The following is a 12,467-nucleotide window of genomic DNA, read 5'->3' as shown; positions in this document are numbered from 1 at the left end:
CTACATCTGTCCATGCATTGAAAAAATGGATTCCTGCTGTCTTCTACCCTCATTCTCACCCCTCCCATCTATCTCAGAGGTCTTCCTGGCTTCACTGGCATCTTCCAGGACTGACGAGCCCTCCCTTCTCACATGAACCTGGCATTAATCCGTTTTGCAGGTGAGAAACAGCCAGGTACTGCTCCTGCAGCCAGGGTGGGAGTCAGGACCCCCAGCACCCCTCCCTCCTGCATGTCCAGTAGACATGCTTAGAGACTGCTGGCCTCAGCTGTGCCATGCTCCTGCACACATCTCCCTCTCTTCCACCAACACTCAAATGTCCCCGTAAAGAAAGTTACCTTGTGCTCAGACTACAGTTGGCCTCCATGTAGCTGCAATCACTGTAATCTACATTGCTGAGGTAACAGCAGTAGTTAGTGCCTGGGTAAGCCTCCCAAGTCATTCCTCTGCCATACCAAAGACCTGTGTGTGGCTCCCCTCCAGTTCCTTCTCACAGAGGGATGGGTACCCATCAGCATCCCAAAGAGCCAACTCATGACACCTGCCCCAGCCCTCTTTCTCCAGGAGCTGAGCACAAAGCCTTAGGCTGCCTTTTCCAGCAAGCAAGTTTCCAAGGCTCAATCCCATTGCATCGGGATCATTAGGATGCTTTTATTAGTGTATCCCAGTGGATCTGCTAGAGCAGCTATTAGGTACTTGACCACAGGGCATCTTTCCTCATGTTCACCCCTCTCATCCCTACATCCTCCCCCCAAAACCAACCAACCAAGACAGGAACAGACTGTGACCCTGTGACACAGCTCTGTGACCCTGGAGAAGCAGCAACAGACCTCTGGCCTACCCTACACCACTCCATGAACCTCTGGGGAAGTCTCAGATGGCTCTTCCCCTCTGTCAAAAGTAAACCAACCTCCTTGCCACCATATGTTTGCTGCCACCCTTTCCCCTGTGAAATCTGGGGTGGGGGGGGAAGAAAAATCATCCCAAGGACTAGGGCAGGGCACAAATACCAACAGCTGCTGCTGTCCTTCCTTTGCATGGTGGTCCCAAGGCAGTGAGAGTCCCCTGCCAAGATCCCAGGGAGCACCCAAGGCAAAGCAAATAGACAGCAGACCCATGTGCAGAGCAACTGGCAGCCTTCATCTTTCACTTTTGTAAAGTTATCCCATTGGAAAGATAACTGGGATCATCTGCCATGGCTTGGCCCACAAAGGCAGAGGAAACTGCAGAGGAAGCAAGTTTTTGGCCTCAGCTCTCCCTACTTCAGCAGCAGAAGTAGATGCTCTTCCAAGCCTGTGACAGAGCTCGCACTATGGAGGAGAAAGGGGTTAAGCTGAGGCTGCAAGCACAAGTGGAAAATTCAAGGAGTGGATGGGGTGTAAGAGCAGAAGACACTAGGAAAGAACAGAACAAAATCAGGCATCTCAGGCAACACTTAAAACACATGCAAGAATGCAGACAGGGACCCTTTCTACTCTAGGTGTAATGAGGACAGCAGTACATGAGAGGCCACCTCTGAACACCCCTCTCCTAAGGAGGGCGAGAGGTGAGGGGAAAGGAGGGAGCCTGTGAGGTGACAAAAAGGAAAGGGTTTTGATACCTACACATGAAGTTGTAGATGTAAACCTGCCCTTGCAGCCCTTCAGATTCTGGACAACCTCTGCCCCTCCACAGCACAAGCACCCAAGACTGAACTCTGATCCTTGCTTGCAGGCAGGGCACCCGGAGCTGATCTTTTTCACCTGCTTTATTTACAGCAGAAAGGAGCAAGTGCTTGGCACCTGGAAGGATTTGGCAGCTACAGACTCCGGATTGGATTTAACTGCCGACTAGCTCCTGGCATGGGACTGATTAGAGCTAACAGCTTCTCACATGCCAGTGACCCATAGATTAACTGTGCCGCTGTAACACTGACGGCTGGAATGAATGGCAGCAGCTCCCAGACACAGTCACATGGGCTACACCCCACGAGTGCAATGGGGTGGCAAGGAGAGGCCGGTTCCAATCACCTAGGGTAAGTGAGAGAGCTTGTGTAGCTAAGTAACATCACAGAGCTCCAAGTAAAAATCAATTTTCTTCTTTTTCCTAAACACAAAGAGTGAAATCAATCAGGGCATAACAATCTCTTCCACGCCACAGTCCCAACATGTGTAAGAAGAAAGCAGGCTGCTTGCTGAACAACAGCAAGCTAAATCTCAGCTCTAGCACTGCACTGCTCCTCCAGAAAAATCCCATGACGCCGCTTAAGCCACTCTCTCTGCTTCAAGAAGCCGAGGGCACAGGCAGAGAGACTTATCTGCAATTGCATCACAAGCCAGAAGGAAGCACTGGAATTTGCATGCTGCGACTCCAGCTGTAGATGCTGGATAACGCTGCAGGCATAAAGGTCAAACCCCTTCAGCAGGAGCTCTTAGGATATTGTCTGCAGCTCACAAGCAGTCAACAGAAAGCTGGGAGATGGCATGATGCCAGCCCAGTTTCTCTTGGTGTCCACGCTCCTCGTCGCAAAGCATCTTAGCACCCGGCAGGGCAGTTCAGCAATCATGCCCGGCAAGACACAGCAAACATCCCTCCTCTGTAATGGGATTAGACAGCAGAGTAGGAAGATGGGGTACAGGAACCTCCAGGAAGGGAAAGCAAAGCTTTACAGTGCATTCAAGAGGCAGAGGAAGCTGAGGACCAAGAATGGTATGAGAAGAGGGAGAAGAAAGCAATGAGCCAGGGAGATGAAATTATATGGTGAGGGGGGCAGAGTACTTTGAAAGCACACCGGAGATAAACGCATTCAGATAATTGCTTAGAAGAGAATAAATATTAGTAAGTACTATAATTACCTCAAACACTTTACAAAGCTGTAAGAAGAAACATGACTAGAAGAAGGGCTGGCACACGTGCTTGTTGGGAGCTCCTATTTCAAGCTAGCAAGAAGGAAGCAAGAAAGCCTGACACCCAGGCTGATAATTTCAGCTTGGCAGCCAGCCACAGGCCTTTGGCTAGATCCTAGGTACTGGATAACTTGAGTTAATAAGTGCCAGATTTCAGCAGTACAGATTTTCAGAGTAAAGAGCTTCTGGACAACCTGTGGCTACAAGCACCTGCCCAGTCCTGTGGCTCTTACTCAATGCCCAGCTCCACTTCTAGAGAGATCCAAAGGAACCTGGGTGATGACAGTAAATGGGAGACAGAAAGATTCATTCAAGAAATCAAAATACCAATTTATCTAAGCAGCAAAATAGAATAGAATAGACTAGAATAAACCAGGTTGGAAGAGACCTTCGAGATCATCGTGTCCAACCTATCATCCAACACCACCCAATCAACTAATCCATGCAACCAAGCATCCTGTCAAGCCTCGCCCTGAACACCCCCAGCGACGGCGACCCCACCACCTCCTCGGGCAGCCCATTCCAATGGGCAATCACTCTCTCTGTGTAAAACTTCCTCCTAACCTCCAGCCTAAACCTCCCCTGATGCAGCCTGAGACTGTGCCCTCTTGTTCTGGTACTGGTTGCCTGGGAGAAGAGACCAACCTCTGCCTGACTACAACCCCCCTTCAGGTAGTTGTAGAGAGCAAGAAGGTCACCCCTGAGTCTCCTCCTCTCCAGGCTAAATCCAGATAGCCACGCTACAGTAAGAGATCAGAGCCCTTCTTTCCCTGAGAGGCAAATGCAATCATTTCTCTGAAGGCTACAGAAACCATCCCTTTCACACAGCAGCCAGGGTCAGCACCAAGACCCTCTCAAACACAGAACAAACATTTAGCATTACAGGGTCCCTAGAAAAATGCATCTAGCTCATCCCGTGTTCCCAGCTCCCTTCAGAAGGCTTATTAACTTCCACACAAAGCCCAAAAGCCATGAAAGTGACAGCATGCCTCAGGCAGATATCACAAATGCACTGGTGGGGGGAAAACAACCACAAAGAAAGGAAACTAACAAATACCCCCAAAGCCCAGGTGCATCTCCCATTCCCTGCTGCTCCCCTGTAATCACAACTCCAGAGGAGAAGGCGTTTGCTGCGAAGTGAAACAATCCACTTGTGTGTGTGCAGCATGGAACACCAGGCTAACTGCGCCTACTCCAGACTCCACTAATTAAAACAAAGCTTAGCAGTGACACAACAATTGTACATCAAAGTCACCTCCAAACGTGTCAGACCCTGATGAGCTCTTCTGCAAGGGCCAGAAAAACAAAATCTGCGTTAGTGCAATGCTTGACAATCCTAATGGCTGCGTAGCTGCCCCACACTTTGCCCTGCAGCATATGCTCTGGATCCTGATGGTTTCTGCTATCCCAGTGAGGTCAATTTTGTTGCCAGAAACTGCACAGGAATCTCCTCATTCCTGCCCTTCAGCAGCAGCCACCTCTTAGCCCTTCCTGACTGGCAAGTATTACAGCTGCCAAAGAGCAGAAGAGACAGGAGAAGTGCTAGATGATTTTTTTGAGTCCCAAATGGAATCAATAGTTTGATGGGAAAGAAGTCAGCCAAGAGGGGTGGTAAGAGCACAGCTCAGGAACAAGAGAACAAATAAGGATGGATCCTCACTGTCTCCACTTTTACACTCTGGAATCTTGAAAGATATGGGTGTGGTGCAAGGCTCAGCTCTTGGTAAGATCCATCCTCCAGAACCTGTTCTCACCTATCTTTCTTAACAGCTAGATTTTTCACCTTCCTTCTCCTGCCACTGTTCTCCCTTAGCTTATTTCTTCCCCACTCCACAGTGGGCCACATCTTCCTTTTCTGGGGACCACCACCCTAGGAGAGTGGGAACTGGAAACACCAAAGAACCACCAGCTGCAAAGTAAAACAGAAAGAGCCACAGGACAGGACAGTACAGGCAGTGGCTTCAGTAAGAGAGTGCAGACTAAGGACTATGAAGCCTAGGGCAGGCAGCCTCTGTCAGAGGCCAGTAACAACTAAGAAACTGACTGCAGTCAAACATTGGATTCACCTCATCTATTTGGCAGGGCTGGGCAGCTGGACACATACCTCAGACCTATGGTACTGAGGCCCTGGTGCGTGAACAGCAAACCAAGGTAACCCAGCCAAATCAGTTCACGGTGTCTTCCAGCCTCCCAAACACCTTCCCTTCCCTTGGTCCCCCATAAATGACTGCAGGACCATGTGAAAAAATGGACTACTTTCAAGTCAGACAAGCCCCCAAACACTTCTATGTATTTACTGGGTTTGCCAAGTTAGTTTTCAGATCAAGCAAGTGCCTCCAACCAATCCCTCATGTGAGCACCCCATGCCAGGCAGGAACTAGCCTGGAACACCTCCTTTCGCAAGCAGCACTGCTTTTTCATATTTATGCAAGCACTGTGCAGCAACAATGCAAGTCCTGACTGCCAAAGCCTCTCCCCTTCTGCGAAAAGCTGCCCCATCACTTAGCTGAGATGGTCTACTTTTGTGCTTATGTTCAATTACTTACTGAAATGTGACTTTGGCACAAGCCAGACAGGCGAGATTCCCTCCTGTCTCACTGCCACTCGCTAACCTCCTCATGACAAAAACCGGAACTAATGCACATCACTGCAAACACACAACACAGAATTAACCAGGTTGGAAAAGACCTTTGAGATCATCAAGTCCAACCTATCACCCAACACCATCTCATCAACTAAACCATGGCACAAAGTGCCTCATCCAGGCTTTTCCTAAACACCTCCAGGGATGGTGACTCCACCACCTCCCTGGGCAGCACATTCCAATGGCCAGTCTCTCTTTCTGTGAACAATTTCTTCCTAACATCCAGCCTAAACCTCCCCTGGCACAGCTTGAGACTGTGTCCTCTTGTTCTGGTGCTGGTTGCCTGGGAGAAGAGACCAACCCCCACCTGGTTACAACCTCCTTTCAAGGAGTTGTAGAAGCTCCCCTTAGCCTCCTCTTCTCCAGGCTAAGCAACCCCAACTCCCTCAGCCTCTCCTCACAGGGCTGTGCTCCAGACCCCTCCCCAGCTTTGTTGCCCTTCTCTGGACACCTTCCAGCAGCTCAACATCTTTCCTAAACTGAGGGGCCCAGAACTGGACACAGGACTCAAGGTGTGACCCAACCAGTGCTGAGCACAGGGGCACAATGACCTCCCTGCTCCTGCTGGCCACACTCTTCCTGATGCAGGCCAGGATGCCATTGGCCTTCTTGATCACCTGGGCACACATTCTTGGTATGCTGACAGAGACAGGGTGAGCAACAGGTTAGAGCTGGAAATGACATACACACATGCAGACATCCTAGACCCACTGAAGGCAGCTGCACACCTGATTTCTTTGCCTTGCAATTCAATTAAACCCCACTTTGCCAAGACAGACTCCATTTTAGCCTCTCCCCAGCTGATAAGAAACAGATGCTGAATGTCTTCTAACATTCAAGCAGAGAACTATTCCTTAAGAAGATCTTATATGACTATGAAAGAAATGCCAATATAAAAAGGGAGTCAAAATCAATTCAGTGAGTTATCATTACAAAGTATTTAGCAACTTAAAAGCCAGAGGCAACTCACAATTCTGCAGCTTTCCAGACACTGGCTGAAGGACCTAAACATCCTTGGTATCAGTAGACAAATTAAATCACAAGGACAGGAACACAGGCAACAAGAAGAAAACCTAACTGTCCTTGAGAAGCTTCTCCCTCCCTTTCAAGCAACTGTCTCCTTGTTATAGTTTTCTGAGAGAACAGAATAGAATAAACCAGGTTGGAAGAGACCTTCAAGATCATCATGTCCAACCTATCATCCAACACCACCTAATCAACTAACCCATGGCACCAAGCATCCTGTCAAGCCTCCTCCTGAACACCCCCCGCAATGGCAACCCCACCACCTCCTTGGGCAGCCCATTCCAGTGGGCAATCACTCTCTCTGTGTAAAACTTCCTCCTAACCTCCAGCCTAAACCTCTCTTGACACAGCCCGAAACTGTGTCCTCTTGTTCTGGTACTGGTTGCCTGGGAGAAGAGACCAACCTCTCCCTCACTACAACCTCCCTTCAGGTAGTTGTAGAGAGCAATAAGGTCACCCCTGAGTCTCCTCTTCTCCAGGCTAAGCAACCCCAGCTTCCTCAGCCTCTCCTCACAGGGCTGTGCTCCAAGCCCCTCACCAACCTTGTAGCCCTTCTCTGGACATGCTCCAGCAACTCAACATCCTTATAGATTACTAGCTAATAATCTATAGATTATTAGCTATTACTAGCAAACAATCTATAGATTACTAGCTATTATTCAGGTTATACAGCACTCTCGATTTGTCTGAATTAAACCAGCTAAAACACTTTTGGCTTCGTACCGGACTCTACAACCTTCAGGTCAGTGGCTGGATTGGTAACTGAGTTTACAGGGGTGAGACAGACAAGAGACACCAAAAGAAAGAACTTTAAAAGATAATTCTTCTTTTAATGCAGTTTCCTGGTGTAGGGAAAAAAAATAGAAGAAAATCCCATAAGCTTCCCAATGCAAAAGCAATGCTCTCCCTTTGACCCTCTCTGTCTCGCCCCTCGCCCTGTGGTCTGCAGTGCTGTTTACTCTGCCTTTCACTTTGTATAATGGGTCTGGTAAAAGTGTTCCAAGTACATATTCGATTTACAATAAAAATTGCTTTAATAAAGTCATCTAACTTGATGGAAGGTCAACTAAAAGATGACAGTTCGCATAAACCAAAACCTCCTGTGTAAATAAACAGGATCTGCAGGAGCCTCAGGATGTCAGGCAGTCTGGCCAAGACTGCAAGGGAGGGAGACTCTCCATGAAGGATTACATTTGGGAGCAGAGCCTGCCAGCCTGGCACCAAGGGCTGTGGCAGCCTCCTGCCACACCTAGGAAACCCAGACAGCCAGCTGAACCCCACGCAGAAACAAGGCAACTGCCAGGGGCATCTGCACAGCCCTCACCAACACATTCCCCAAAAGCAGCAGTGCCACAGCCCACCCTGACACACCTGGGATTAGTCCAGGTCCAGCACTGCCCACCAAGGTGATCCAGAGTCAGAAAACACAAGGGTGAAGGAAGCAGCACCCCCTTGCAAAGGGAAGCTCACAGCAGAGGATTCTGGGCAGACACAGATGGAGAAAGCACGATCTTGGCCACTGCTGCTAACAATGCACTGAGGAGCAGATGAGGCGCCAGCAACATTCCTGGGCTGCTAGCTTCGGTAAACACAAACAACCCCAAACCCCATGTGTGCAAACACCCACTCTGCTGTTTTGCCAGTCTGCTCCCCTCCAGCCAAGGAGCCTTCAGCTTTATTGCATCCAGGCTCGTGTGGTCAGCCACTGCCCCCTCAGCCCCTGCACCTGAGCAGGCAGCAGAAGAGCAGGAGGGTGCGACAGCAGAACACTTGAGCAGCAATCAGCTGCACACTACCGCTTCTCAGCCAGCACCCCTTCCCCTCCAGGAGACAGCCCTTTAAGATCATCCCTTCTTTCTCCAAGAGTCACCTCTGCATCATAATTTCACTCCAACATGCCATTTACAAGTAAGATGCCGTTTCAAGACCTTACACGGGCTCTACTCCCCTCTAGGAATCACAAATAATTCACCAATTACTATGCATGAATAGAGAGAGGAAGAGGGTAATGAGTCTATGTACATATATACATATGCAATGTTTGAACACAAAGAGCTGTAAATTGCATTCACAGGTGGTATTCTGGAGACTGCAGGAGACTCAAAAGCAGAACTATTCATAAACCAGTCACTGACATGAATGAATTCAGCATTCCCCAGAAGTCTATTGTGTTTCCTATATATTACACTATAAATATGAGGAGTATCAGACTTTGCATGCCTGCAAAAGGGGGGAGAAAAAAAAAAGGAAGGTAAATCTTGCAACTACACATTGGATTAATACTGGCTGGCAAAAGTATTAATGGTCTCATCGCTGCATGAGGATTATTTACAGCAGTTGCTCTATTTTCCTATTTCGTACTTGCTGTGATGAAGTGCCACTTGTTTAAAGAACCCTGTAACAAACACTGCAGCAAGAAGGGGGGGGAAAAAATAACCCAGCAAATATCTACAAACGTTACACCCAGATGCCAGATGTGGGTTTTCAAACCCTGGTTTTTCAGTTACTTGGATTCCTGTAGCTACTTAATGCTTCATACATCAAACCGTCCACCAGCTCCTTTCATAACCACAATTCCTCCTTCAGTGATTTTAAGGAGTTTGCAAAAGGGATAAGGAGAAATTGAGTCGTATTTATTTTCTCTGCATACTCAACCCATAGTACCTTTTCCATATACCTTAGCAGTAGTGTTACTTGTTTGGAAAGCAACAGTCCTTTTCTAGCCACTCAAGAGATTTGTGTCAGCCCTGCCTCTTCCTCATCGAACCAAATAACGTCTGGGTTTTAGAAAGAGCAACTTAAAGCACCGCTGTGCAACTCGGGGCTTTGATGAATGGTCACACATCCCTGGGCTTTGTTAAAAACCAGCACCTGGGCAAATGCAGAGCAACTCTCTAAAGAAACCCCGGGGAAGAAACACCAAACGAAAACTAACTCCAAGCATTAACGTGATATGCATCCTACCATTGAAAACAGTCCCATGTTTAACACAAGGAGGCCAGCACAACGTTTTTACCAAGTAGGTATGTCCGTGGGAACTGGGGGCCACTAAAAAGCAATCGATTCCCCAAGCAGCAGAAGACACCTGGCAACTTACACCCTGGGGAAGCTGAAAGCCCGTTACAGCTAATTTTAGGGCAAGCTGGAAAAGCCAGCTCCTGCACGCAAAGCGTCCGGGCAGTCTTGGCAGTCAGCCCGGCATGGGGTGAGCTCCGACACGGTGTGTCCAGCGCAGGCTGGCTGGTCCCACTTCTCCACGGCCGTGGGAAACCTCCAGCAAGGCGATGCCCTCTACTGCTACGCCGCTGCAGCAGCCAGGCGTGCTTTGGAGCAGTATGCAGGCAACCGACCGCTTGCTCCCTCCATATTAGGAAGACTTAATCCAGAATGGTGTTATTGTTCTTCAAGAGGAGAGATTGAGCGTGTGAAGCCAAATCAGAAAGCAACTGCCGTTCGTCTACACTCATCTTGTGGGCTGCAACAGACTGCCTGTACTCGTGGAGCAAAGTCACCCTGGATAAACTTAGCTCTAAGATGGCTTTATTCAGAGAACCCAAGGAAGAAACCTACTGGTTAAAGGAAGCTTGAACGCCCTCCAAAACCATTTCAAAGAGTCATCACTCTTTTCTCTTTTCCTAAAGACAGACAGCACGAAAAACCACACACACAGCGACAAATTAGAGGCATGGAAGCACAGCTTCAAGTAAAGATGTTGTTTCCAAATTGGCAAAGATGACAATTCTCAAGACAGTCAAATCGCCAGCCGTGCTGCTTCTTCCCTCAGTACCATTAATGCCAGCAGAAATTCTGAACAGTGAAAAGGCAAATCAAAACAACTCCGGGGCTGCTCTGTACAGACACAGGCAGAAAGCAGCGCAAGGGTGCCGTACGTTATTTTCCACAAACGTTCCTATCGACTCATCGGTACTAAGCCAAGCACATGGGCTGCCACAAAAAAACCTAAAAGGCATTTTCATTGTCTCGTATTCTGATTTCCCAGATTTGTAGGAATGGAGCTTGCATTGCCACAGCATCTTTCACCCACCGGTAGGATCCCAAAGGACTTGACAGAATCGCGTACAGTAATCCCCTGGGCAGGCACTTGTGGGATGGGACAACACGACACGTTTAACGGTTCACAAGCTACAACACGCAGGCAGGAAGAGAAGGGACTCCAGGAGTTTGGAGAGACAGCACAAAGCAATCAAACTGCATTTTACAACAGCAGGGACTGCCTGCCCTCTACATTCCCACGTATTCTTCGAGAGCCAAGCGGAGGACTTCGTTTCTCCACCCTACCTTATCCAGGCATTTTGTCTGCCTTCATCGTGCAAGCTCCACTTCGACCCGTAACTCCTTACTCTCACGACTCCCCTTCGAGACGCCCCCTGAGCCCGGTACGGAGCAGCCCCTGACCGGCCGCTCGCCTTCCCAAGTTGATGCCAGAGGCCGGCGCGAAGGAGGTGCCCGATCCCTCCGCTCCCACGCCCCGGCAGCCCGCTCCGAGCAGACCCCGCGCCGTGCCCCGGGGCTCGACCAGAGAGAGCGTCGGACTATTACAAGCAGAGACGAACCCCTGGTTTATTTTTCCGCATAAATATATATATACACACATGCATTTATTCTCCCTCCGACCACGGGAACAGGGCCAGCCGTGACAACTCCTGAGGGAAGGCGCGGGGTACTTTCAGCAGGGGTGATACCCCCGGAAGCCTTGCGATGGAGGACACCCCCCGGGGGTCCCGCCCCGTCCTGTCTCGCCCCGAGGACCCCTGTCCCGTCCCCGCCAGCAACTGGCACTTACCGAGGAGTAGCAGGGAGGCCAGCTGCGGCCGCAGGGTCCGCATGGCTACCGGGGCGCGGGGCGGCGGCCGCCCTTACCTCCCGCCGCGGGGCGCCGCGGGGCGCCAGCTGCCGGGGCAGGCGTCGCGCCGGGCCCGGCGGCACAAAGGGAAAGCAGCGGGGCCGGCACGGGGAGGCGCCAAGGCAGGCGGGGGCATCGCCCCCGCAGCGGGGCGGCCGCCGCGCCTCCCCTCCCCGCCGCTCCGCGCCGACGGCTCCGGGGCGAGAGGCGGGAAGAAAGGCAGAAACCGTCTCGTCCAAGGCTCGGGAAAAAAAAAAGCAAGCCACAAGGGGAAAGCGGGGCGCGGGGTGGGGGCACAAAGCGACCACAAAAAGACCCCACCCCGAAAAGTTATAAAAATAAACTGGGCGCCGCGCCCCCCAGCTTGCCCCGGCCTGCCGCCCTCACCTGCCCGCCCGCCCGCTCGGCGCTGCCGCCGCCGCGGGGTGCCCGGCGCTTCCTCCGCGCCACCAAACTCCTCCCCCGGCCCGCCCCGGCCCGCCCCACCGCCGCCCGCTCCCCCCGGCGACGGGCGAGGGAGGTGGGCAGCCCCCGGCCGGCGGGCAGGGCGCGCTGCGGGCCTGCGGAGCCGGGCAGAGGCCGGGGGTGTCCGCGGTGCGTGGGCGTTGCTCGGACGAGGGTCGAGGAGGGCACCGCGGAGATTGAGGCATAGGGCTCCGAGGGCGCGGGCGAAGCCGGGGTCGTGAAAGAGAGCGGGGATAAACTGAGTTCCTTTGTTTTAAGGGAGAAAAAAGAGTCCTCGGGCGCTCCTCGGAAACCCGGCTTCTTGGGAAATTGTATAAATGCTGCCTTTTGTTCCCATGCGAGCCAAAAATAACAGCCCGGCTCGCCCAAGTTTCGACCAACTCGTGACCGTCCCTCTGTGATGTCTGCTACCCAGAGCTGAATCCGGGGCTGGTATGAATGACAGGTTGCCAGATGTGAGCCCTCCCCATGTGCAGGGACTGCTGCACTTGAGAGGCTGCCCAAGCAATCAACACTACAATGTCAATGCTACCATGTATCAAAGGCAGGAATACACCAAAAGGATGTCCAAGAAACACTGAAA

The 12,467-nt window shown here is 51.0% G+C and overlaps 1 protein-coding gene across 1 annotated transcript in view; it reads right to left on the bottom strand.

The window, feature by feature from the left end:
- The window catches only part of IGSF3 (immunoglobulin superfamily member 3), a 131,361-nt gene extending 119,663 nt beyond the window's left edge, over positions 1-11,698 (bottom strand). The window contains exon 1 of the mRNA XM_054165888.1: positions 11,360-11,698. Within this exon, the coding sequence (XP_054021863.1) occupies positions 11,360-11,402 (43 nt within the window). The 5' untranslated portion in view covers positions 11,403-11,698. The remainder of the gene's footprint in view (positions 1-11,359) is intronic.
- Positions 11,699-12,467: the final 769 nt, after the last annotated feature.

The sequence above is a fragment of the Dryobates pubescens genome, chromosome 12 (genome assembly GCF_014839835.1).
Source record: "Dryobates pubescens isolate bDryPub1 chromosome 12, bDryPub1.pri, whole genome shotgun sequence".
NCBI classification, from domain to species: Eukaryota; Metazoa; Chordata; class Aves; order Piciformes; family Picidae; genus Dryobates; species Dryobates pubescens.
This window is presented reverse-complemented; position numbering and strand designations above follow the sequence as displayed.